Raw genomic sequence first — 27,856 nt, forward strand, 5'->3', positions numbered from 1 at the left:
ACAATAATCACAATTTGTAGTACCTATAAACAGTGTGTCACATCTCAAAGTGAGCAGTTCCACTGTTGAAATGTGAAAGGAGGTTAGCGTACCTGAGGAAAAAGTTGTAATAATGCATTCCATTGAACTACATGTTTTTCTGGTACTGGAATACCACAGTCCTACTATGGCAACAATGTACAATTTTCAAATATGATTTAATGTACCAAAAAGATCCAATGAAAAAGAAAAGAAAAAAAACAACAACCTTGCAATCTCTTGCTAAATACTGAGGGACAGGTAGCACAGCTGATGATCTAGTGGGGAATGTTAGCTCCAGTCATAGTGTAGTTATTCTGAAATTATTCAGCAAAATCCAAGTAAATCCACCTGAAGAGTTGCAGCAGAGACTGGCTTGAAGCATTCCAGCACACAGAAAACACTGGACAGATCCTACGTATGTTATCATTTGAAATCCAAAATCACAAGGCCATATCTTTATGAGCTGCACTGATGTTGCAACTGGAGTTTCACAACGAATGATGATGAAGGATTTGATGTTGGCTGCATATAATTCACAGATATTGTACACTTCTACTGAATGGAGTCATGACTAAATACAACTGGCAATTTTGGGTTTACAAAAATCCCCATTAGTGTGAAGCGAAGCCACTGTATTCTCCCAAAGTTACTGTTTGGACTGCAGTATGTATTGGAGGTATTATGACCCTTTTTTCATAGAGGGAACGATCACTAGTGAATGTTACGTTGTAATTTTGGAACAATTTGTCACTGCACAGCTACCGTTGGAAGATGAACCAGGCAGTGAGTGGTTCATGCAAGATGGGGCCAGACTACATTGCATCAGACAGGTGTTCGACTTTTCTGATGAATACTTCAGGAATGGGGTTATTGTGTTGGTTTATAGCAAATTTACTGGCACAGGGATGGAGTGGCCTCCACATTTTCCCTATCTGACCATCTTGTGACTACTTCTTTTGGGACACATTAAGAGACACTATCTACTAGAACTGTCCCATCGTGCTGGACTAGCTTGAATCAGCAATCTTGGTGGTATTTGAATCCATTCCTGTTGAGGTACTACAGAATGTGACAGCAAATTTCATTGTTCATATGTGCTACCTAGGTACTGTGAGTGGTGGACATTTTGAAAAAATAGTGATGCAAGTGCAAAGACTGCTTGCAGAGGACGAGTTTAAATATGCTCGCTGATTTTGTAAGAGCTGCATAGCATATTGCACCATCTGTTAGCAACTTTTCGAGCTATTTCAAAACCTCTGTTTAAATTATGTCTAAAATTGTTATGGCTTTCACAATAAACATATCTTTTGTGCACTCATGTGGATCTAGGTTCTCAAGATATTTAATTTTTAAATTAGGTGCTCCTTTGCTGGACACCCTATAGACTTCTGGTAAAATGTTATCAGCTACAAAGGATCTTTAGAAACACTCGTGCAACCCATTTTAGAACATTGCTTGAGTGTGTGGGACCTACAACAAACAGGGCTGTAAGGGATATTGAATGCCTATAAAAAAGGGCAGCATGTATTGTCACAGGTTTGTTTGACCCATGGTAGGGCATCACAGAGATGCTAAAAATCTTGAGCTGATGGACTCTTGAAGACAGTCACCAAATATCCTGTCACACTAACGTAACTCACACACACATGACCACAGTCTCTGGTAGCTGAAGCCAGACTATGAGCAGTAGCAGCAGTGCATTACGGGAGAGGCAACAGGGTGGTGGTAAGGAGGAGGCTGAGGCTGGGAGGGGGGAGGGATAGCTGGGTAGGGGTTGGGGGAGTTAACAGCGGAAATATTGTGACAATCGGGCTCCAATCCCAAAACGTCGTAGAATATTCAGTACGCGGGGAAAACTTCAAGAATCACAAAAGTTGAATGAGTAATTTAATAACAAGGGTTCCATTCCAATAGCTGCAATTGATGTAGATGACAGAGAATTATGTTGAATAATGTTTATTCAAGAAAGGAAATCTCAAATAAATGGGAAGTGATGCTGCAGTTTTCAGTTAAAATACAGACAGAAAGTATCAAATGCAGTAAAGTTACATTGAGAGCATTACGAGAATAATAGCAAAATCCCCATATGAAACAGTCATCAAAGGTTTGCGAAAACTATGTTCCTTTTGTAATCACAGTACACAAATTATTCACCATCTAAAAATAATTCAGAGTTCAACATGATGATTCACGAATTAACACATGCGATACAAGGAACAGTAACTCTTACCCTGTCTATGTACAATTCTGTATTACAAGCGGAAAAAGTTAAGCATTCTACTCTGGAGCATACTCATACCTCTCAAATTATGAAGTCCCTTCAGAAGTATGATAGTGGCCGTTCAGTGTCCAGACTCAATCACACCCATGATCAAATCACATACATTACTGCAGGCAGATCTGCATTCTTCAAGAACTCTACATACCGTCCTTGATCGCTCCCTTGTGCTCTTCCTTCGAAAAGTCCCAGTCCCCACTTGACTCCCATAGTATTCCACTACTGTCTGATTTTCCTTTGGCTGAAGGCCATCGCCACCAAAAATACATCCTTCTTACATGTTACAGACATGATTTGATTCATCTCAACCTCTTTCCTGCACTAAACTAATATATCACAACATTTAAATAAAGAAGTGTTACAAACATTTGGTCATACTCAGAACATTCACAGTAAATAGAAATACAGATTTGTCCATAAATAAGTAAGCCAGTATTCTTGCGCAAGTGTGCTCATGTTAAATGACAACAAATTGTTGTTCATGCCTTCTTGACAGAAACGTCGTTCAGTTCTCATTTCAGTTGTGGTGTCTGCTAACACATGCGATTGCCTCCTTTTAAATTAACAGTTTTTAATAGGACTCACAGTCAACATTTAAATAAAATTACGTGCAAAGTAGTAAACTGTTCATTAATAAATACAAAAGTCGGACAAAATATGAGGTATTCATGCTGTATTCATTTGTTGTGTAATAGAGGTGGATTCAATCTTCAGACAAATGTTTGCATAATGAAACAAAAATAAAAGGCATAATAAATAAAGAGAGATACAGATAGGTAGCTTTCAGGTATGACAGCTATAGTGCAAAGCTATTATCTGAGGTAACATTTGTTAAAATCTCATCAAGTGATTAAAAGTGGTTAATTCAGTGTGTCAGTGTGAAAATGTTTATTCGCTCTGTAGTTTTTGATAATGAAATACTGTTGTGTCACTGGATGCACCACATTTTTCTGGGATTACAAAGTATTCAGTTTTGCATTAATATTTGATGTGAATTATTGTCAAATCAAAAGATCTGTAACTTAGCCATCTTTAAGATTGCCTCATGCTCCACCATTTCTTAGAGCATCTTGTGCACAAAGACCACATGAGTAATTGGCATCCAAATTCCTATATTAGGGATTTTCCCAATTTCTGGCGATGCTGCAAGTCTTTGAACCTGAACTTGCTTGTACTGGTCAACTAGCCATAAGCCGAACTGCCAAGAAGCATCCTGAGACCTGGCCCTGTTAGCGTTCAGTTGTGCATCTAATTCAGCTTACCTCATACCGATACCGGTCAGCTGAGTAGCTTGTCTAAATAAGTGTAATACAACAACAACAACAACAACAACAACTAATTGAATTTTTTCTTGCTTTCTTCTTTTTCTTTTCTTCCCAAAATCTCTTCATTCTCTGACTGCGTTCCTGTTTCCTTTACTTTATCCATAATTTCCCTGTTTTCTTCCTTTCTTTTTTAAGATTTTGTGTTCATAATTTTGTTTCTGAATGTATCTCTTTCAGTTATCATTTTCCGACAGGTTCCTGCTTGTTTAAGATATTATTCTATTTCTTGAAACTAATTGGTCGTTGTAACAGATCTGTTTGTACATCAAAAATCATCATCGTCAGTGTTGTTCATTCTGTCTGTCAGTGTGTGTGTGTGTGTGTGTGTGTGTGTGTGTGTGTGTGTGTGTGTGAGTGTGTGTGAGATGTCTAATGCTCAGATTGAGGCCATTTCTGATGTATAGGGTGCTTCTGTTAGAGCAACAGTATTGAAGTCAGTTTGTACGCTTTCTGAAGTTTTTCTGGTCGTTCTATGTTCAATGCCTTGATTGGTCATCCTATTTATATATATTCCCTTAGATACTTGAATTTTTCCACTTTGTTAATCTTTATGTTGTATTCATGGCTTGTGTGTTATTGTTATTTCTTTCCATGTATTGCATTATGACCTGTTTTGGCAGACACTTCATGTAATTGTTTCCGTTTTTCTTATGTTGCTGCAAATGCCAGGCATTTTATTATTGCCTTGTTTGCATGTGTTCTTTGTGAGTAATTCCATTTACTTTTCTTTCCATTGTTTGATAATTTTTGTCCAAGAATGTGTTGAATGAAAGCAGTGAGAGAGACAGCTCCCTGTCTGATCCCGGTATATATCTCGAATGTTTCTGCATTTTCCCCCATAAATTTTATTTTGGAAGTGATCTCTGTGAGTTTTTGTGCCTATTCTATATTCTTCTTGTGTATCAAAGATAGCCTTCCTGTCTACAGAGCCGTAGGCCCTCTTAAAGTCCACAAATTCACAAATGTGACTACTGTGTTGTTCAACGCTTTGACCTTCAAAAATGTTCGCAGATTCAAAATCTGTTTAATAAAGTTATTTTCTTCATAAATACATAAATTACTGGACATAATACTATTGTAAGTGTTATCCATTGATGTCCTCTGACCTTTGAACTGCTTTACCCACACACTTATTGGGGGAGCTACAGTTTAGTGTGGGTCTTAAACCATGGTGCACCTTGACATATTTCACTTTAACAGTCATAGCCAGAAGTGAAAAAAGTGATAAGTGACATTTAAATCCTAGGAGTGACCAACTGGGGTTGAACCTGTGACCTTTTAATTTGTAGCCTCATGATTTACCACTGAACTACAAAGACAAGAGATCACCACAATCAGGTACATTGGTAATGGCTGTGACCTGATGTTTCATACTTACTTTTATTGTTAATGCTCTGTGACATTTACCTGTTGTGAACAACTATTTTGGTTTTAGCCAGGCTGCTGTGTTCCAGGTTTTTAATTTTTATAGATGTGACAACCTGCCATAGAGTTCAAGAGTAGTAACTAAGATAATCTACTGTGATATCTTGATTAAAATAAATTTAATGTCTAACTTTTACTAAGTGTGCATGTCTGTTTCCCTTCAGCCTCTTTATGTACTTACACCTATTACCAGTGACACATTACATTCAACACCACATATAAAAGAAACATAAATCCCCTCATTCATTTCAGGACACATATGGGAAGAGCTCGTGCTTGGCTGCGATTAGCCTTAATGCAGAAGAAACTTGCAGATTATTTGAAAATTCTCATAGACCACAAAGATGATCTGCTGTCTGAATATTTTGAGCCTGACGCTTTGATGATGAGTGAAGAAGCCATTGTTATTATTGGTCTGCTTGTGGGGCTGAATGTTATAGACTGCAATTTATGCGTGAAGGTAAAAATGCTCTGATTTCAGTTTCCATTACTTACGGAATATTTTGTGTTATGCTGATGAGACTGTGTGTGAAATGTGTGCAGAAATAGATACTTCATGACCACAAAGAAAACCAAATAGAGATATTTCACAGTGTAATATGATGTTAAAGCAAGTATGTGGAGAAAATAATTTCATTATATTATAAGCAGTTGAAAATAATTTCATTATATTATAAGCAGTTGCTGGGGTAGATGAAGGTGGGGAACATAGTACATTAAAATACCACACAACAAACGTTTGTGATGGTAGGTACCAGAACTGGACATCTGTTGCAAACCAGTCATACAGGCTGTGAGAATTACGTCCCCTGGAGTAGCAGTGCTACCCCTAAGATAGATGTGCACATAAGTAAGTGTGCATGAGCAGAAGTTGTCGGCTGCAAATTGTATGTTGGTCCAAGTTTTTCTGGGAGTTCTTGCAGAATGTTAGTTGTGTCCTCAAGTCATTGAATGATATAGAAACATTGGCTGATAGAGAGACAGTGGTTAGTCTTTAGTAGAAACTGAGCGGTGAATAGAATTATCACATATGGACAGAGGCCACCTGGCTAAAGATTTAAACTGAATACTCTTAGGTAAGAACTGTCCTTCGACTAGTGCTTCTTGACAGAAGATAAGTTTTCTTCCTGCTTTAGTTCAGAGAACATTATCTAGTTTGTGTTCATGGAACTGTAGTCAGCACATGACAGATAGGCAAATCTGCTTTCTGCAATTGCTGTAACGAGTGTTAGCAAAGTTGAGTCATATATTTTACTATTCACTGGTCTGTGTTACTTTCATTGTGTGTATGCTGCCCTAGAACTCATGTATCCATACTACTGGCAGTGAGATTTTCATGAAAGTGAGCACCCCCAGTTCACAACAGCGAAGGCATACGAGAAGATGCACAAGGCCAGGAGGGGGTGGCAGGGAAGTGAGAAGCAGATTATCTCCAGATAATACAGCAGCTGCACAACAAAGTGAAAGAAGTTTGGAGGGTAGAGCATATAAGGTGTAAAGAGAGGTTAGAGGGTGGAGGGAGGAGAGGGGAGGAAAGAAAGATGGATGAGAGTACAAGAGAATGTGGAAAAAGGGAGGGAAGGAGGGGAGAGGGAGAGGGAGGCGGGGGGGGGGGGGGAGAGAGAGAGAGAGAGAGAGAGAGAGAGAGAGAGAGAGAGAGAGAGACTGACTGACTGCATGGGTTTCCTACTCTCTCCACTCTCACAATCTCACTAGCGTAAACCTGTGCAAACTGGTTTCCTACTACCTCATCTTAGCTCTTCCCTTCAGTCGTATGCCCATACCTCTTCCACTTCCAGACAATGTACTGTCTTCTCCCACCTCTCTCCCCCTGCAGGCTTTGTGGGTACTCTCTCCCTCCCGCACTCCCACTCCCCCTCCCCCCCTCCCCCACTCCCCCACCCCCTCTCTCCACCCACCCTCTCCAGCCCACTCTGCCCATCCCCCATCTCTCCCATTTCTCCCTCTCCCATTTCTCCCTCTCCCATTTCTCCCTCTCCCATTTCTCCCTCTCCCATTTCTCCCTCTCCCATTTCTCCCTCTCCCCATTTCTCCCTCTCCCATTTCTCCCTCTCCCATTTCTCCCTCCACCCCTCTCCCTCCACCCCTCTCCCTCCACCCCTCTCCCTCCACCCCTCTCCCTCCACCCCTCTCCCTCCACCCCTCTCCCTCCACCCCTCTCCCTCCACCCCTCTCCCTCCACCCCTCTCCCTCCACCCCTCTCCCTCCACCCCTCTCCCTCCACCCCTCTCCCTCCACCCCTCTCCCTCCACCCCTCTCCCTCCACCACTCTCCCCACTCCCCTCTGCCTCCACCACTCTCACCCTCCCACTCTCCCACTCTCACTCTCCCACTCTCTCCTTCCCCACGGCCCCCTCTCCTTCCCCACGGCCCCCTCTCCTTCCCCACGGCCCCCCTCTCCTTCCCCACGGCCCCCTCTCCTTCCCCACGGCCCCCCTCTCCTTCCCCACGGCCCCCTCTCTCCCTCCCACTCTCCTGTCCCACGCTCTCCCTCCCTCTCCCCTCTCACCCTTCCCCTTCTCTCTCGCCCCTCCCCCTCTCTCTCCCCCCTCCCCCCTCTCTCTCACCGCTCCCCCCTCTCTCTCGCCCTTTGCCCCCTCTCTCTCACCCTTTGCCCCCCCTCTCTCTCACCCTTTGCCCCCCCTCTCTCTCACCCTTTGCCCCCCCTCTCTCTCACCCTTTGCCCCCCCTCTCTCTCACCCTTTGCCCCCCCTCTCTCTCACCCTTTGCCCCCCCTCTCTCTCACCCTTTGCCCCCCCTCTCTCACAGCCCTTGCCCCCCTCTCTCTCAGCCCTTGCCCCCCCCCTCTCTCTCAGCCCTTGCCCCCCCCCTCTCTCTCAGCCCTTGGCCCCCCCTCTCTCTCAGCCCTTGGCCCCCCCTCTCTCTCAGCCCTTCGCCCCCCCTCTCTCTCAGCCCTTGCCACCCCCTCTCTCTCTCAGCCCTTGCCACCCCCTCTCTCTCTCAGCCCTTGCCCCCCCTCTCTCTCTCAGCCCTTCCGCCCCCTCTCTCTCTCTCTCAGCCCTTCCGCCCCCTCTCTCTCTCTCTCAGCCCTTCCGCCCCCTCTCTCTCTCTCAGCCCTTCCGCCCCCTCTCTCTCTCTCTCAGCCCTTCCGCCCCCTCTCTCTCTCTCAGCCCTTGCCCCCCCTCTCTCTCTCTCAGTCCTTGCCCCCCCTCTCTCTCTCTCAGCCCTTGCCCCCCCTCTCTCTCTCTCTCTCTCTCAGCCCTTGCCCCCCCTCTCTCTCTCTCTCTCAGCCCTTGCCCCCCCCCTCTCTCTCTCTCTCTCAGCCCTTGCCCCCCCTCTCTCTCAGCCCTTGCCCTCCCCCTCTCTCTCACCCCCTCCCCCCTCTCTCTCACCCCTCCCCCCTCTCTCTCACCCCTCCCCCTTCTCTCACTCTTTCCCCCTCCCCTACTCTATCCCCTCTCCAACCCTTTCCCCTCCCTTCCTCTCCCTCCCCCCTACCTCCCTAACTCCCTCTTCATTACCAGGGGCCGCGGAGTTCCCTGCAGTTTGAGGTGCCATGTCGCGGATTGTGCAGCCCTCCCCCACTGGAGGTTCAAGTCCGCCCTCGGGCATGGGTGTGTGTGTTGTTCTTAGCATAAGTTAGTTTAAATAGTGTATGAGTCTAGGGACCAATGACCTCAGCATTTCACTCTCTCTCTCTCTCTCTCTCTCTCTCTCTCTCTCTCTCTCTCTCTCTCTCTCTCTCTCCCTCTCCCCCCCCCCCCCCCCCCGCCCCTTATATTCTCTACCCTTTGAACTCTTTTTATCTTGTGCAGCCACTGAGTCATCTAGCGATAGATCTGCCTCACACTACTGTGCTACCCCCCCGTTGTTGTGTCGTGCATGCGTCCTTCCCTCCCTACCCAGTCTCCCCATCTCCATCAATCCAGGCAACTGCTTTCGATAATTGGTCTCTCCGCCTCCATGGGTGCATACATGTGAATGTCTGTATTCTTGTGCGTGTGAATGTGTGTATTCTTACCAGGAAAAGAGTAAGAGCTTGAATTACTTGTTTATCAGTCCTCTATAGTGACTGATTTCTTTTCCCTGTTTTAACTAATTTTTCCATCCTGGAATTTCCATAATTGTTATTCATTATATTACAAAGTGTTTTAAGTAATGTAGAATTCACAATGAACAGGGAAGAATGGAGAGAGTTTTAAATGAAGCACAGATGACTATTTGATAGGGATAGGTGAGTGCAAATATGGCTGGCTTACCAGGATATGCTCCAATTTCACATACAAGACTACAGGCGTACTGTGTGCTGCTGGTAACTTGTCAGTGAAAAGGTTAAAGCTACAGTATAAACCAACAAATTTGAGGCACACTGTTAACTGCAGACAGAAGATTGTGCCATTAAATTAGAGTGGATATCATATTCTCTGTTTATTCTGTAGACCCATAGGGAAAAGTGAAGCAGTGGAATGTGGCGTACAAACAAAAATGTGTACTACGTGTTTACAAATGAACTGATGTACTATTGTTCCTTCCATAGGTATAAAAGACTGTAGAATATGTGAAATATTTAACCTTTTTTCATTTGCATATAAATTACAATCTCATTTAAACACATCCATAGTAATGTACCTAAGATGGAACTGTAGTACAGCATTGTCATAAGAAAATGATTTACAGTACTAATTTACACAGATCTCATTTATGCACTGAAGCATACCAATCCCCAAAATATCCACATAACTGATGAAGTAGTAGGCATAGAAACACAATAATTTTCATTAATATTCAGTTTCAAAACTTCTGAAAGGAAAAAAATATTGAGGTTTTCGTAATGAACCTTTATAGTTCTTGCGAGATTCATTTGTGGAATCTTCCTGTAAATGCCACATTTTATTGATGTTTTTTTTTTTTTTTTTTTTTTTTTTTTCCCAAGTGTTGTGTTCTGATTTCTGCACTTTTGTCACATTTTCTAGCAAGATATCTCCATTAATGAGAAATAATTGTTTTTCATTCTGCTCTCCATTATTGTGACATACGATATTTCTTGTACTATGTCAAACAATGGAAAATACAGGATGGAATGTGACAGTATTATGAAAAGGAAAGCTGCTACTCACCATATGGTGAAAATGCTGAGTTGCAGAGAGGCACAACAAAAAAGACTATCACAATTAAAGCTTTTGGCCATTAAGGCCTACATCAACAATAGATGACTTGTCTGTGTGAGTTGCGTTTGTGTGTGTGTGTGTGTGTGTGTGTGTGTGTGTGTGTGTGACTGCGTGCGCGCGCGCGTGTATTGTTGTCGAAAGCCTTAATGGCCAAAAGCTTTATTTGAGAGAGTCTTTTTGTTGTGCCTATCTGCGACTCAGCAACTCCACTATATGGTGAGTAGGAACTTTCCTTTTCATAATATCTTTTTACTGTTTTCTACACTTGTCAGTTTAGTTTTGCAAACTTGGAACATTCAGTGTTTGATTCATCTATAAATGCAGTGGAGTCATTAAGTAAGCAATTGTATGTCAGACTCTGCCTGATTATGTGGTTCTTATCTATTGCTACAATTTTTTGCTAAAGCTATTTTTTCAAGTTTCAAGTCAGGGTTGTGTCAGTTGCGTAATGATTATTGTGATTCTACAATGTTAATGTCAGTATGTTTCAGTTTAATAAAGGTTTCTTCTAGTCTCATGGTGGACATGAGTTTTGAATTTTCGTCTGCAAACAGTTAAAGCATGATCTGAAAGTCATGACTGATAAACTTCAAACATATTTAGAACACTTGTATCTCATGAACAAAATTCCTTTTACATTTCATACAGTTTTTTTTCCCCACAGTGCACTGTCAGACTCTTGAATTATTGTGAGCATAATCATTGCACTGCATCACAGATTTCATTTTGGAGAAAGAGAGACATAGAAAATGATTGTTTTCATATTTTATTTTTTGTTTCATTTTACAGGAAGAGGACTTAGATTGTCAGCAAGGTGTGATAGATTTTTCATTGTACCTGCGTTCCTCAAATCACACACCTGAGGGTTCTCCAGAAGATGAGCTGGACCAAGACAACATGACTACAGTTCTTGATCAGAAAAATTACATAGAAGAGCTTAATAGGCATCTTAAGTAAGTATAATTGAGACAGCAGTGCCAAGGTAACTGTTGATCTGTTGCCACACATGTGCCTGTGTGTGTGTGTGTGTGTGTGTGTGTGTGTGTGTGTGTGTGTGTTTTAGCTCCAGGTTTTCTGTCAGCCTGTTAGGAAGACTGAATGAGTGAGTGAAGATCACGAGACATAGTAATTATCATACCATTTATAAATAAATTTTTAAAATAAGAAATATTTATGAAAATATACATCCCTATTACATGTCTTCATGTATTTTTCACACTTCTCTGTTGAAGATAGGGTCCTGGGGTATGGTGGAGATGGCTGTGGGGAAGAGGGCCTATGGGAATGAAGGGTGTGCTGCAAAGACAACTTTCATCTGTCTAATTTAGAGAAGCTGATGTTGAGAGGAAGGATCCAGATGGCACGAATTGTAAACCAACCATTGAAATTGAATGTCTCACTAGATGGTCAGTTGTGCTTTTGTCTACAGTTCAGTGGTGGCCATTCATTAGAGTGGACATCTCGTTGGCGGTCATGCCCACGTAAAATGCTGCGCAGACTTTCCACAAAGCTGGTATATAACTGGACTGCTTTCACAAATAGCCCTGCCTCCAATCAGATAGGATAAACCTGTGACTGTGTTGGAGTTAGATGTGCTGGATGGGTGTATCAGACAGGCAAGGGGTTGGAAGTAGGTGTGGCATCAAGTCTCATACATCCACTCAGCACATCATATTCCAGTCCTGTCACAGCCTTATCTTACTCCTGCAGAGGCAGGGCCACCTGTGAACACAATCATGTCGTATACCAGCTCTGGTGCAATTTCTACCCATTGTTTTATGTGGTCATGATCATCAATTAAATGTCCAATCAAATGACAGACCCTTGCCAAATTGTGGCCAAGAAGCGCTAATTACCCAGTGGCAGAATGCACTACTAAACACATTTCCTTTAAGTGACTGTTTAAGTGGCTGCTTTGCAGCCCATGCTATGTGGACTGTTCCTTCCAACAGTGGACTGTTCCTTCCAACAGCATCTTCTCTGAACTAGATAGTTATCTTTCCAACACATCCTTCATTCCCATAATACTCCTGGCCCCAATATCTGCTAGCCCCCTACTTCGCATCCAGGACCCTAAATTCACACATTTTACACTCCCACCTTCTTCCTTGCAGTCTCCCCATCCTCTGTTGTCACCCCCTCTCAGTCTTCTCTTCTACATTGTCATGTTCATTGTCATTGTGTGCTGCATGAATGCATTGGTACCAGTTCCCGTATCGCATTTCTGTACCATCCACCTGCTATCTCTCCCTCAAGCATTCCTGTCTTGTGCAGTTGCTGCTGATCTCCTCCCAGCTGTCAACTATCCTTCCCCAACCTTTCCTCTTGTTCTGCACGTCCTTTTTTCCCCTCACCCCAATTGACCTGCAAATCTCCTTGTCTGGAATACTATATTAGCCAGTTTATTGTATCTGCAGAAGTCTGTGTGTGTTTGACATTTGCTACTAAATTATTTATATTCCACCACAACTTTCCAATACTGTAGTTTCACAATTCTTTGATATCCATGGTAACATTCTGTCATACTACAGCTAATAGCCACCTGATATTTGATGGAACATCTAGTGTAATTGAACCTGAAATCTAGTTTCCCAATTTATGATAATGGCTCAAATGTATAAAAGTCCATTGCCAAATGTATGCATACATTAATTTCATATCAGTTTTAAAAAAAGAGGATTTATACAAAGTTACTTTTTGTTTCTTTTGCAATAATGAATTGATAGAAGGATGGACTTCATATATTGATAAAATTTGAATATATTGTTGAAGGTAAGTATCAGACTTTTTTTATAAAAGAAGTAAGTCACTGAGAAATTTTGTAGATTTAGGCAGAATGGAGAAATATGGTATGATAAATTTGATAAAAAGCTGAAAATGATAATTTTTATGTAAGAGGAAGATATAGCAACCTACTAGCAACTGGTGAAAAGTTATCATTGTGTGGCATTCAAAATTAATGTGCACTATCAACATTTGTGCATTTGATTATGCACTGTAAAATGAAACAGAGTTAAATGTTACACTATTTCTACAATTTTGAGTGCTATTCCCCATGTTAGAGAAGTTGGAGTAGCAAATAGTGGGAATCTATAGAAAACTGTTAATGAAAAGGTTGCCTGTGTTGTAGAAGAGGGGAAAACATGTTAGACAGAGCCATGGGATGCCATGAATAGAAATGAGTGTGTTGGATTCTGTTTGTTAGCAAGAAGATAAGTAAGGCTTTTAATGGAGGGCTGGGTGAGAATTGAAGGACTGTAAGGGGATAGGCTAAGAAAACTCAGAAGATGTAAAACTGCTTCTCTGTTTGAATTATTAAAGCTTATATCAAAACCATTTTAACATCATTTTCTTCCATTAAAATTGGAGGTACTACATTTATTACTGCAGAGAAAATTATTGGTTTCATTTCTTCATATCAGTTGAAAAGTTACATGTAGAGAAGATACTGAGTTGCAGACAAGAAAAGTTTCTCAATCACTATCCAGAGCCCAGTCTCAGATACTGTTACTGTGTTGCTGCCTAGCTCATGGAATACCGCCCCCCCCCCCCCCCCCACCACCAAATGGTCTGACCTCAAATTAACCATCTCCGGCCGTAACTCCTCCCCTCACAATTACCTCTATTTGTTCAAATTCTGTCAGTCCATAGTCCTCACCAACTTTAAGTCCTGTAAAACCTTCTTGTATTACCTCACCTCTGTCTTTAATATTCTTCTGCTCTGCTATCCGAAATTCCTGTATCCCTCTCCCATGTTGAAACTCTTGCCCTCCAGCAACTAGAGTAGTATGCATAATGCCGCCCCAAAAAACTGTCCAACCTGTTTATCATCTACTCCCATCTTGGACTACCACTACTCATCACCTCTACAAGAACCTCCATCAAACCTCCCCTGTGTCCCTTCACCGCTGAAAAACCCTGCCTTGCAGATCGACTACGTATAGCACACCCTCAGAAGCTCCCACCACCAAACAAAATACAGAACCTAAACAGACTCGAAACAGAGTCATGAACCTGTCCTTCAAAATCCTCAGCCCCACAGAAGTATCAGTCATTTCCAGAGGCCATGAGTTTTTTCTCACTCCCAAATCCAATGATGTTGGACTAGTTAAAGACCTTCTCTCCTTTTTCCCAGCCCCTACAGTCGGAACACTTTCTTGCTATTAACCCTACCAACGAGATTCAATCCAAAACCAAAATTGAACCCTGTCTGACTCATTTCACTCCTCCATACAACTGTGATCTAGCCCTTCCCCCTCATCCACCCTACTGCCCTCCAAATCACCCCGTTAACATCCCATAATTTCCTTACCTCGAACCTTGCCTCACATCATTCCCCAAAACCCTCAACAAGAAAACCAGCTTCCCATCTGCAAAAGAACAGCAAGTCACCGCTTAAAAACTGAACTTGACCTCATACTCTGACCTGGCAACAAAGGCTCCACCACTGTGGTTATGAACTGCAAGGATTACCTGGAGGAGAGACTTTGCCTGCTGTCACATTTGTCCATGTACAAATCCTGCCACATTGACCCCATCTCAGCAACCCAACAAGATCTCCAGTCCCTCCTCAAATCTTGAGGCCCATCCTACAACTTCTCTGCTGAATCTGACACTCTCCTCATCCCTACCAATCCTCACACTCGTATCTTGTACATGCTTCCTAAAATCCATAAACCCAACCACTCATGACACCCCATTGTGGCCGGTTACTGTGCACCACTGACAAACTCTCTGCGTTCATGGATCAGCACCAACCTATCCTCCTAAATGAAAGGCACCAACTGTTTCCTCCATCAGCTCTCCACAGTTTGTGTTCCTTTACCATCTGGTGCCTGGATTGTCACTGTTGATGCCACCTTTATGTACCTTGCTGCTATTGAACACTACCTTTCCCAGTGTACGATAGACTCCAAACAACCAATCTCCTTCCTTGTCACTGTGACCAACTAGTATATTCTCACCTACAATTACTTCTACTTTGAAGGCTTCATCTACAAACAGATCTGTGGTACAACTGTGGACATTTCCATGGCGCCATCCGACACCCTATCCACATTGCTTTTCCTGATTTGCAGCATGTGGTCCTCCTCAATCGAACAAGCCATGTTTCTCAGTGTTGACTTCTGTCTCAAGGATGATTACAACAGCACCTCCATCCGCATCAAACCTACCAACCACCAACAATACCTCCACTTCGACACCTGACACCTATTCCACCCCAAGAAGTTTCTACCTTAGAGCTTAGCAACCATGATCGTTGCATCTGTAGTGATGAGTAGTTCCTCATCAAATATACCAAGGGTCTCACTGAGGCCTTCACACTCCAAAATGACCCCCTACCCTCAACCTTTTTCAGAAACATATCTCCTCTGTCTTCTCTCTCCAGTCACCTACCACCTTGCACATACCCACTGTCCACTGGAGTAACTGAATCACAGTCTCTGCCAAGGCTTCAACTACCTCGCAGTGTGCACTGAAATGAGGAATACGCTACCCATTATCCTATCCACCTCTCTCATGGTGGTATCCAGCCCCCCTCCCCTCCCCACCACCACACTGAATCTAAGTATTATCCTTGTCCTTAATTCTTGATCCCTTCTCCCAACCCCTTGTCTCATGGCTCATATCCCTGAAATACACCTCGATGCAAGACCTGCCTCACCCATCCTCACATGACCACCTACTCCAGTTGTCTCAGGCATCTCCTAACCCATCAAAGGCAGGGCTATATGTGATAGCAGCTATGTAATCTACAAACTAAGCTGCATCCTCTGTGCTGATTCCTACAAGAGAATGACAACTAATAAGGTGTCCATTTGCATGAATGGCCGCTGCCAAATTGTGGCCTAGAGACAGCTGGACCACCCTGTTCTTGCACAAACCAATATGCATCACTTCAGTGGCTGTTTCACAGGCTGTGCCATCTGGATCCTTCCCACCAACACCAGCTTTTATGTGTTGCACAGGTGGGAAATCTTCCTACAACGTATCCTTTGCTCCTGAACCCCCATGGCCTAAGATCTGTGCTAGTTCCTGTCCTACACACACGTATCACATTTTCTGCTCCCACTCCAGCAGTGCTGCGTGGGGTAGCTGCGTGGTCTGAGGTGCCTTGTCACGGTCTGTGTGGCTCCCTGGGTCAGAGGTTCGAGTCCTCCCTCTGGCATGGGTGTGTGTGTGTTTTGTCCTTAGATTAAGTTAGTTTAAGTTTGGTTAAGTAGTGTGTAGGCTTATTGACTGATGACCTCAGCAGTTTGGCCCCATAAGACCTTACCACAAATTTCCAATTTTACTCCAGCAGTACAAATGCCTTGTATTCCACCAATGCACCTATTAGTCTTTTTCACTTCCCTATGTCTCCCCACTTCCTTTTCTGCTCTCCTTTGCCCTCCCTCCCTCCCAGCACAGTCATCTCACTTTGTACCTTGTAGCCCCATCCCCCCCCATCCTCCTTGCCGCCGCCGCCGCCGCCACAACCACCACCACCACCACCACCACCACCACCACCACCCAAGATTGCTGTTCATGTCAGACACAGTTGCAGCCCTCACTTGGGCCACAGCATTCGGGAGACTGTGTATGTGGGTTTTCTTTGTGTGTTTATTATTTCTGGAGCAGGATTTTTTTGTCTGAAAGCTTAAATATTTAGCAGTGTTTCCATTGTGCCCGTCAGTGACTCTACACCAATTGTTTAGGTGAGAAATAACAAGATAATATGATTGTCACTACCCTTTGACAATTTTTTTGTGTGTTTTGTAAATATATTAATTTATTGTTAGAGGTGAAGGCACATGTCTAGGTCTTCTTTTTCTTGTCACTTTGTCCCCCATCAGCACAGGGTCTGTATTGTTATGAATGGATTTGCTATGGTGTTCTAAGGGGTGGCTGGATGCACTTCTTGTTATTAATTTGTTACTCTCTGGAAGGGAATATGTATGCCGTAACTTTCTGTGTGTAGGTTTATTCATATGAAAGTGAGCAAAAGTTTTTAAATGTTTGTGAATCATATAACTGAGGTGTGACTTAGGTACCAGCCCAGTATTCACCTAGTGAGTTGTGGTAAACAGCCTAAAAACGTCATCCAGGCTGGCCAGCATACTGACCAGGGCTATCTGGGCAGGTAGTGTTGTTGCACATGTGTTTAATATTGCAGCCTGGCAAGAAAAGTAATAAAAGTCGAAAAATGGCATTTTTAGTTTATGTCCCAGAAAAACACATGTGAACTGCCCCAGCATGAACAAAAATTATAATGGAATTTACTGCCAAAAATTCTTACTTGAAATGTAAAGGAAGCTTATACTATTTCATTCAGTATAAGTCGTATGGAATTAATTCAAGTATTGTCCACTCCCAGTAGCTGAGTGGTCAGTGTGGCAGAATGTCAATTCTAAGGGCCCGGGTTTGATTCCCAGCTGGGTTAGAGATTTATTTTTATTTATAATTCAAGTATTGCATTTTTGAGTTGTGTCACCATCCCTGCAAGGATGTGATACAATTGCACATATATCATGTAGTACAGTGCATTGAGGACCTCTACTATTTCACTGACTGATATGATGATTGAATAAACTTAAGCTGTTTGTTCAGGCACTCTGCATTTTGCTAGACTTTCAGGGGGAATTTAGCTTCATGTGCTCATAACAGATTTCAGTTGTTGAAATAGTATTTTGCTTGCCGTACATATAAATATATGATAGTTTCTCATAAAGCTGAAGCGGAACTACACTGATAGTCTTTCACATTACAGTGCCACAGTAACAAATCTTCAGGCAAAAGTTGAAGCATTAACAACAACAAATGCATTGATGAAGGAAGATCTTGCTATTGCAAAAAACAACCTCTTAACACTGTATGAGGAAAATGAAAATCTTAAGAAAGAGCTTGGACTTGATTCCAACTCGGAGCGAATGGACGAAGGAGGAGGAGAACAAAATCTGCCAGCTCAAAATAAGAAGACCGAACAGTCTGCAGAAGTGGAAGATCTGAAACAGCAACTGGAAAATGAGAGAAAATTGAGGCAGGAGGCTGAAAAGGAACTGAATTTACAGGTAATCTTACTGTACCTTCTTATTCTATCCCATTTTGCTGGCTGTGAATAATGAATTATTAAATGTTAAGCGCCTTCTCCTTCACCTACCCAGTTGGTGTACAAATTTGACTATGGCAAATTTCTTTACTCTTTTTCTTTTCATGTAAACAAATTCTTGTCGTTGGCCTGTTGTCATACATCTACAATTCCTATAAAAGACTGTACCAGTCTCAGACCACTGTTTCATATATTGTATAAGAATATACAGCTGCCAGTAATGTCAAACTTGTTTGAATAGTACTCATTTCTAATCATTAGTACTTGTAATTTGATCAGACTGCCATATGACAACACAGTGTTCATGTCCAAATGTTAAGCACAATGGAGAAATAAGCCATATTTCCTTAACAGTGTGTGAAGTACTCACATCTCATTGCACCATTCTTGTGGACAGTGTGGAGCATTTTTACCATGAAGAAAGTCATATTCAACTACTGCAGGAATTTGTAAATATATTCCTGCCTTAAGAGTTTATTGTGAGTACTAAAAAGTTAAACTGTCTGCTTCATTAATAATGCACCACTGTGAGGAAGTTGGCTGTCAGAATAGTGTGTACAGAACTGGGTGTACTGTTTTATTGAAATGAAGTTTATTAGCTGTGAACCAAAAGTTTCTTCTACAGAATGTAACTTGTTGTGTTTATAAGTTCATGACTTAAATCTGTAACAAGATGGCTTTTATCATCTGCAAAAAAAAAAAAAAAAAAAAAAAAAAAAAACAGCTTTAGACCTGTTTACTACTTCTAAATGCAAGTTATTGATGTGTATTAAGGAAAAAATACATCCTTGCATGGGACTCAGTAAACTCTGCATATTACATTTGCCTAGTTGTATTTGAATATTTCAGCAAGCAACAAACTGGGAGTGGTAAGCTACCAGACCACAAAAAAATGTAGCACTTCTCCCAGAAAAGATAAATTTATTTAAAAAGGTGTGAAATTTTAATAATCTCAAATGAATATGAGGAAATGAGCAACAAATACTTAATATTGGAAATTTGAGAAATTTTCGGTTCAGATTTGACAGCATGACCTGGCTTGGAGCTTCTGTCTCAAAATAATGTCAGTGAAGTGCAATGTGAATTCATGCATTGCTAAAATACGCATAAAAGAATTTCAGTTAACACGTGTTAAAGTAAAAAAGGAAAACCACATTAAGCACCGCTAAACATTTAGTTAACACGTCAGTAAACACCTTCAACCACAGCAGACCAGAACAATCTATGAGCAGCCATAAAACAATTTAAAATATAATCATTGCGTAAATCAGAGAAATATTATTAGAAATACTTCAGTAGACTGCAAATAATGCAGCTAGTTCATTAAAACAGTGTATAAATAAAATTTTAATCTCACTCACATGGCTACAACTAAAACAGCAGACAATACAACTAAACTTATATTAACCCTGAGTACCAAATAAATCACAGAAGACCAGTGCAAAACATCATAAACAGTTTTAGCACTACCAGTTAACAAAATGGCAACTGGTAGGCTCTTTAAATAAAATGAGGCTTAACTCAGACCTAAACACATAATACAAAGAATGTTACAACATAGCTACTAATTCGTAATAACTGTTTGTGTAGTCTATTCAGTAAGGTCCTTGCCATAAGAGTCCAAAAAGCAAAGATGACTGTGGCATCCACTTTGCCTTTGAATTCTGTAGACAGCAAATAGCTGACCAAAATCCCAGGATGTCTCTCTCAGAATGTAAGCAGTGCACTTCCAGTTGTGTAAATTGTTCAAGAATCAGAAGAGGAGGGTGTTACGGGAAGATTTCAGTTAGATTACATCATGGCCAGGCAGAGATTCTGAAATCAGACATTGGATTGTAAGGCTTACCCAGGAGCAGGTATAGGCTCAGATCACAATGCAGTAGTGATGAAGAGTAGGCTGAAGTTTAATAGTCAGGAAGAATCAATATGCAAAGAAGTGTGATGCGGAAGTTCTAAGGAAGGACGAGATACACTTGGAGTTCTCCAAGGCTATAGATACAGCAATAAGAAATAGCTCAATAGGCAGTATAGTTGAAGAGGACTGTGGAGATCTCTAAAAACGGAATCACAGAAGTTGGAAAGAAGAACATAGGTACAAAGGAGGTAACTATGAAGAAATGATGGGTAACAGAAGAAATACTTCAGCTGATCGATGGAAAGAATGAAGTACAAAAATGTTCAGGGAAATTCAGGATTACAGAAATACGATAGTCTGAGGAATGAAATAAATAGGAAGTGCATGGAATCTAAGATAAAATGGCTGCATGAAAAATGTGAAGAAATCAAAAAAGAAATTATAGTCAGAAGGACCGACTCATCATATAGGAAAGTCAAAACAACCTTCAGTGAAGTTAAAAGCAAGGGTGGTTACATGGTAATATAAGAGCGCAAAGGAAATTTCATGTTAAATGCAGAGGAGAGAGCGGGTAGGTGGAAAGAGTACATTGGAGGCCCCTATGTGGGGGAAGACTGTCTGATGTGACAGAAGAAGAAACAGGATTTGATTTAGAAGAGATGGGGTATCCACTATAAGAGTCAGAATTTAAGAGAGCTTTGCAGGACTTAAGATCAAATAAGGCAGAAGGGATAGATAATCTTCCAGTAGAATTTCTAACATCATTGGGGAAAGTGGGAACAAACTGACTATTCAAGTTGGTGTCTATAATGTAGAGTCTGGTGACATACCATCTGACTTTCAAAAAAATATCATTCACACAATTCTTAAGACTGCAAGAGCTGGTAACTGCGAAAATTATCACACAATCAGCTTAACACCTCAGGCATCCAAGTTGTTGACAAGAATAATATACAGAAGAATAGAAAAGAAAGTTGAGGATGTGTTGGATGACGATCAGTTTGGCTTTAGGAAAGGGAGAGGAACCAGAGAGGCAATTCTGATGTTGCAATTGATAGAGGAAGCAAGACTAAAGAAAAATCAAGACATGTTCATAGGATTTTTCGACCAGATAAAACATTCGACAATGTAAAACGGTGCAAGATATTCGAAATTCTGAGAAAAACAGGGGTAAACTGTAGGGAGAGATGGGTAACATACAATATGTACAAGAGCCGAGAGGAAATAATAAAAATGGATGACCAAGAATGAAATGCCCTCAGATTAAAAAGGGTGTAGATAGGGATGTAGCCTTTTGCCCCTACTTTTCAGTCTGTACATTGAAGAAGCAATGATGGAAATAAAAGAAAGATTCAGGAGTGGAATTAAAATTTGAGGTGAATGGATATCAATGATACAATCTGCTGTTGACATCACTATCCTGAGTGAAAGTGAAGAACAACTCCATGATCTGCTGAAGGGAATGAAAAGTCTAATGAGTGCAGAGTATGGATTGAGAGTAAACCGAGGAAAGACTAAACTAATGAGAAGTAGCAGAATGAGAACAGTGTGGAACTTGATATCGGGATTGATGGTCATGAAGTAGATGAAATAAAGAAATTGTACTACCTAGGCAGCGAAATAACCAATGATGGATGGAGCAAGGATCACATCAAAAGCAGACTAGCACTAGCAAAAAGGACATTTGTGGCCAAGAGAAGTCTACTAGTATCAAACATAGGCCTTAATTTGAGAAAGAAATTTCTGAGAATGTATGTTTGGAGCACAGCATTGTATGGCAATGAAATATGGACTGTGGGAAAACCGGAACAGAAGAGAATTGAAGCATTTGAGATGTGGTGCTACAGATGAGTGCTTAAAATTAAGTGGACTGATAAGGTAAGGAATGAGCAGGTTCTGCACAGAATCGGAGAGGATAGGAATATGTGGAAAACACTGACAAGGAGAAGGGATAGGATGATAGGACATCTGCCAAGACATCAGGGAATGTCTTCCATGGTACTAGAGGGAGCTGGAGAGGGCAAAAACTGCAGAGAAAGACAGAGATTGGAATACATCTAGCAAATAATTGGTGATGCAGGTTGCAAGTGCTTCTCTGAGTTGAAGAGGTTGGCACAGGGAGGAACTCATGGCAGACCGCATCAAACCAGTCGGAACACTGTTGACTCGAGAGAGAGAGAGAGAGAGAGAGAGAGAGAGAGAGAGAGAGAGGAACCCATCATAAGATACGGTGAAGAACAGGTTGCATGTAGCACAGAGCACATTCACTGAACACAGTAATACAGGTTACAGAATAGGCTGAGGACTCATTTGCGATTGCTTAAATAATAGTGTTTCTTTAGTGGCTCACCAGGGCACACCACAGGGCCAACCCAGGTGGCCTCTATAAGCAGGCTTGTGAAATGTAAATTGCGCACGTCATGGGTAAAGGCACATCACTCCTCCCTTCTTGGGAGGACATAAAAACACTAACAAAACAAAAACAAAAAAAAAACACTCTTTGACCAGACCTTGAAGGCCCAATGGTGCCAACAGGTTGCCCTGTTATCCTCAGCCCCTAGACATCACCGGAAGCAGATAGGGAGAGGCATGTGGTTAGCACACTGCTCTCCTGTCCATTCTTTTTTTTTTTTTTTTTTTACCCGTGCCGGTACTTCTCAGTCAAGTAGCTCCTCAATTGGCCTCTCAAGGGCTGAGAGCACCCTACTTGCAACAGCACTTAGGAGACCCGGACAGTGACCCATCTGAGTGCTAGCCATGCTTGACAGTGCGTAATTTTGGTGGGAACCGGTGTTGACACTGCAGCAAGACGCTTGGAACAGAAAAATGCAGGGTACAGAAAAATTCGTGGTACAGAAAAGGAGCGTGGTACAGAAAAAAGCATGATACAGAAAAAAAGCAATGGCACCGAAAAAGCACTGATACCATGAAAAAAAGGGCACTGATTGCACAAGCAACTGAGATTACGAGTCACAGAAAACACCAATGATGACACTGATTTCCATTTCATCACCTGATGATGGCGGCTGCAGCACCATGTGGCAGTCAGTCAGCAGCGAGTAGGGATGGAAGTGATGAGGGGCGGCTGGGTGGCCTATCCTCCTTAGTGTGAGAGGCTGTAGGCAGGACCGGGGACAACGTCTCCTTTGTGACATTGTTGTCGAGGTCAGTGGCTGGCACCGGGAGCATCAGTGGGGGCATTGAAAATGACAGGTACTCAGGACCCAGTGACAGAGGTGGCAGTGGCTGTGGCGTCTGGTGCAACGGGGGCTGCACTGGCGGTGACAGTCGAGGAATGAGGGTGGAGGCAGGAACCCCAAATGGCGATCTCCCAGAAGTGACCTCCGCAATGGCGTGAACCAGACTATCTCTGACTCAGGAACAGGGATCGGCAGTGGCGGGGGCAGGTGAGGCAGTGGGCCCTCCAGAACAGACCCCACTGTGCATGGCCCTAGCTGGTCAAAGTGATGGGAAGTTCACCCAACAGGAATGCAGACAACACACAGGTGCTGGCCCCAGCGACCCCCGATGATGACAGGAACCCACTTCGACTGGCGGCTGAAACCACAAGCCCAGACAGGTGCTCCTGGCCAGAACTGTGACACAGCTAGCGGCAGACGTGGCTTCAGGTGCAGCAGGTGGAGGAGGGTCCAGGGTTGGCATCCATGTGGCAGCTCTGCCAGGCTCTTGTCCCTCATTGGATTGAAATGGTACGAACACAAAAAAAACAGTCTAAAGCATATTTCAGGGGACCTGCTAGATACATAGTTCTGAATCTGAGTCTTAAACATCTGAACCATGTGTATGGCCTCACTATTAGATTGACGATAAAACAGTGGAGCTATGAGATGTTGAACACCAATAACCCGACAAAAAGAGGCAAATTTTCAAGAAACAAACTGGGGGCCATTATCAGTAACCATGGTATCCCTCAATTGCAAAAATATTAAGACAGGACCACGATAATGGCCACCGCAGTCTTGGATGGACAACGTGCCAGTAGGCAAATTTGGACTAGGTGTCCACTACATTGAGCCAATACTGGTTTAGGAAGGGACCAGCAAAATCAACATGTAGATGCTCCCACAGGTGCTGTAGCATTGGCAAGGGGAAAAGAAAAGGTGCCTGTGGGGGCCACCTGTTGCTGAACACAGTGAGTGCAAGTGGCACTAAACTGTGTAATGTCCCCATCTGTGCTGACCAATACACATGCCGGCGAGCCAAAGCTGTGGTGCGAGAAGTCTCCCAGTGCCCGACATGCAGAAGCCATAGTACATTACGATGTAAAGAAGTGAGATTCACAACCCATAGAACAGTGTCCTCCGAAGGGAGAAGTAACTATGCAATGGATCCGTGGCATGGTGTGAGGGTTTTTCCAGCTAACTGTGCTGCACGAAAGAGAGGACTCGATGAAATACAGGATCCATAGCAACGGCCAATGCTATCATGGCACTAATCATGGTAAAACCATTGGCCACATTCTGGTTCCCAATATCCAAAGAAACACAGCAACTCATCCTGATCGAACACTGGGTCTGTTATGATCAGAGGGCGATGGCTGCTAATGAATCTGATAATGACAATGTGAGAAGAAGAGAGCCCATTGCTGCAAGTGATGCATTGCCTCGTCTTGCACGGAAGCTAAAGGGTTAAAAAGAGCAAACGATGGCTTGTGATCCATGGTTAAATGGAAATTGGAACCATATATGAAGATGTGAAATTTCTTGAGGTCAAACGCAATTGCTAAAGCCTCCTTTTAACTCTGAGAATACTGCTGCTGAGTGGGAGTTAGTCTTAGAAGCAAAACACTGGGTCATTCAAATCTGTCCACATTTTTGTGCACCAACACTGCACCAAGGCTGTGCTGAAAGGCATCTGTAGCCAGCACAAGACCTGACCCTGCTGTAGAGTGGCTAGACACGGGACAGACTAAAGCTTAGATTTAAGCAAGGCAAACATTCAGTCACAAGCAGGGGACCAGAAAAAGGCACATTTTCATGCAGAAGCACATGCAGGTGCTGAGCAGCGCTGGATGCATCCGGTAGAAACTTATTGTAGTATGCAATTTTACCTAGAAACAACTGCAGTTCCTTAACAGAGGTCGGCTTGGCAAAGCTGCAAGTGAGTCAATATGGTGATGCAACAGCTTGGACAGCTGACAAAATTGAGATTTGGCAAGATTGCACTTGAGACCTGCAGACTGCAAAAGAGAAAATAATAATCAGAGATTTCTAAGGTGGTCTTTGGTAGAAGAACCTGAAACAACGATATCGTCAAGGTAACTGAGGCACTCAGGCACAGAGGCTGTTCTAAAAATAGCTGCAAAATTGCAGGCGCGCTAGTGACACCAGAAGGCAAGCATTGGTATTGGTATAGGCTAAAAGGTGTATTGACAATGGGAAGGCACCTAGTGACCTCATCCAAGAGGCACTGGAGGTACTCTTCTGACAAAATAATTTTGTGAGCAAGTTATCAGTCTAGGGCAAAGATTATGTATGTATCTATCACAGACAGTGCATTAATCGTAACACTGAAGTCGCCGCAGAGACAATGCTTATTCGTTGGCTTCTTAACCATGACGATTAATATTGAACAATGTCAGATGGTCTAATGTGGCCTTGACGGAGCCACACTACACGACAGCCACCTGCCACACCAGAAAAAACTGAGGGCCAGCGGACTCTCTTATGGTACTGTGGGCGTGAAAACCAGTAGCACAACCAAGCCCAGGGCAAAACAGTGACAAAATGTCAGAGCAGAGGGACACCAGTTGCCGATACTGAACTTTATCTGACGCTAAATTTACCTCATCAGCAACGGAGAAACTGAAAGTGTTAAACACATCTAACTCAGTTAGGTCTGTGGTATGGGAATACACCTGGCCTCTGATAGGGAAGTCTGTGAACATACTTTACAGATGTTTTGAACATTGCCCAGTCCTTTGAAGTATCTAGGGCAGCAGGAAATCAGATAGAAGCCTGTTAAGAAGTAGCCACCATTATTTCTTCTTCTTGTTTTCCTCCTCCTCCTCCTCCTCCTCGTCCTCGGCCACCGTTGGTTAGTTCACATGGGAAGATGACATCGAGGCTATGCAACTGCAGTCTCCATGCCCCATGGTGCAGCACCATGCTAAGCAGCAGCAGCAGCAGCCACAGCAGTCAGCATCACAACAGTGCCCATGTACTCCTCCCTGTCATGCCCTTATTGTCTTGTTCAACATGAGTGGGCTGTGTGCCCAAAGCTTTGGCTGACATGCAACCATTGGAAGAAAAAAGAAGGATGTATTGAATCAGTGTACAACTCTCAACCTCCTTCACTGGACATGAACATTGATGTGAATAGTGTTTCCCAAGTTATGGTAGCCCCAGACAAACTCTACATTGAAGTATTAGTTACGGACAAGATGTTAAAAATGCAGTTGGACACAGGTGCAGCCATTGACTTTGTTAAATTCCCAAACCTTTGTAGATCTTGGATCACCAACATTGTCCCTGTCTGTTGTTGACTGGTGGGTTGCAAAAAACACCAAATACCCATCCTGTGACAGTTTTCTACTTTTGTGGTGTATAAAGCAGTTGTTTAACCTTTGACCTTTCCATTAGTGGATGATGCCAACACTGGAAAGACACAGTCATAATTTTTGGATTCTCTATTTGTAAAGAAGTGCATCTGGTATTGGATCAAGTTCCTTACGAGCAACTGGATGTGCTCTGCTCAAAATATTCCTCCCTGTTTTCAGAATGGTTAAGACGTACTACCAATTTCAAGGCTCACATCGCAATGAAAGCAAAGGCATACTCCCATTTTTTCATGGCCGTTTAATTACAATAGCTTTATGGGAGCAATTCAGATCAGAACTAGGTCAGATTAAATCTTTGGATACTGTCACAATTACTCCACTGGTAATTGTTGCAAAACCTAAAAAAACCTATATGCTCTGTGGTGATTTTAAAAAGTCTGTAAATTCACAGTTTGCTATTGACACCTATGCCTTACACCCTCAGGATGAACTCTTAGCATGGCTTTCTGGGGGCACCAGTATTTTTCCAAAATAAACTTGTCAGAACCCTAATTGGAGCTGTCTCTGGATGATGATTTCAAATGTATCCTCATAGTGAATACCCCCCTTGGGATATATCAATACCAGCACCTGCCACTTGGCTGGCTAACAGCCCTGCCATTTTCCAACAATTTTTTGAGTAACTCATGGCCTCCATGCCGGAATGCATTAACTACCTGAATGATACTGTGGTCCCTGGTTCCTCAACAGATGAAGATTTCACAAAGCTCCATGCCTTGTTCACAGTGCTACAGGCCAGCAGTTTGAAATTTAGCTTCGACAAATCACAACTTTTTCAGCTGTCTATCAGTTTATCTCAGTGTTGAAGTCTTGCATGTTGACGTCAAGCCTTTATGCCAGCACATCAAGGCCATTACAACTTTATTGAGTCCTACCATGGTAGGGACAACTGGGAGAAACCCAGGAATTTTTTCATCTGGGAAATACCGGGGATTTTTTAGGATTCGTGGAATTTTTCACTATTTTAGTTTTCGGTTAAATTTCTGTAATCTGGTAAGAACTAGTATTCTAGGAAAGAAGTTGACATTAGCTTGCTACTCCAGAATAATATTGTTAGAATAAAACAGGGACGGGGAAATAACACCAAAATAAAACATAAGTTGTAAAGAAAATGCACTATCTACAACAACAAA

General features: G+C 42.5%; 1 protein-coding gene across 3 annotated transcripts in view; it reads left to right on the forward strand.

Annotated features, from left to right (window-relative positions):
• Window positions 1-27,856, forward strand: part of LOC124614034 (RUN and FYVE domain-containing protein 2) — a 149,029-nt gene that overhangs the window by 41,528 nt on the left and 79,645 nt on the right. For all 3 annotated transcript variants that reach the window (XM_047142859.1, XM_047142860.1, XM_047142861.1), the window contains 3 exons: window positions 5,302-5,509; window positions 10,989-11,152; window positions 17,950-18,250. In XM_047142859.1, coding sequence (XP_046998815.1) covers window positions 5,302-5,509; window positions 10,989-11,152; window positions 17,950-18,250 — 673 coding nt within the window. The remainder of the gene's footprint in view (window positions 1-5,301; window positions 5,510-10,988; window positions 11,153-17,949; window positions 18,251-27,856) is intronic.

The sequence above is a fragment of the Schistocerca americana genome, chromosome 4, assembly GCF_021461395.2.
Source record: "Schistocerca americana isolate TAMUIC-IGC-003095 chromosome 4, iqSchAmer2.1, whole genome shotgun sequence".
Classification (NCBI taxonomy): Eukaryota; Metazoa; Arthropoda; class Insecta; order Orthoptera; family Acrididae; genus Schistocerca; species Schistocerca americana.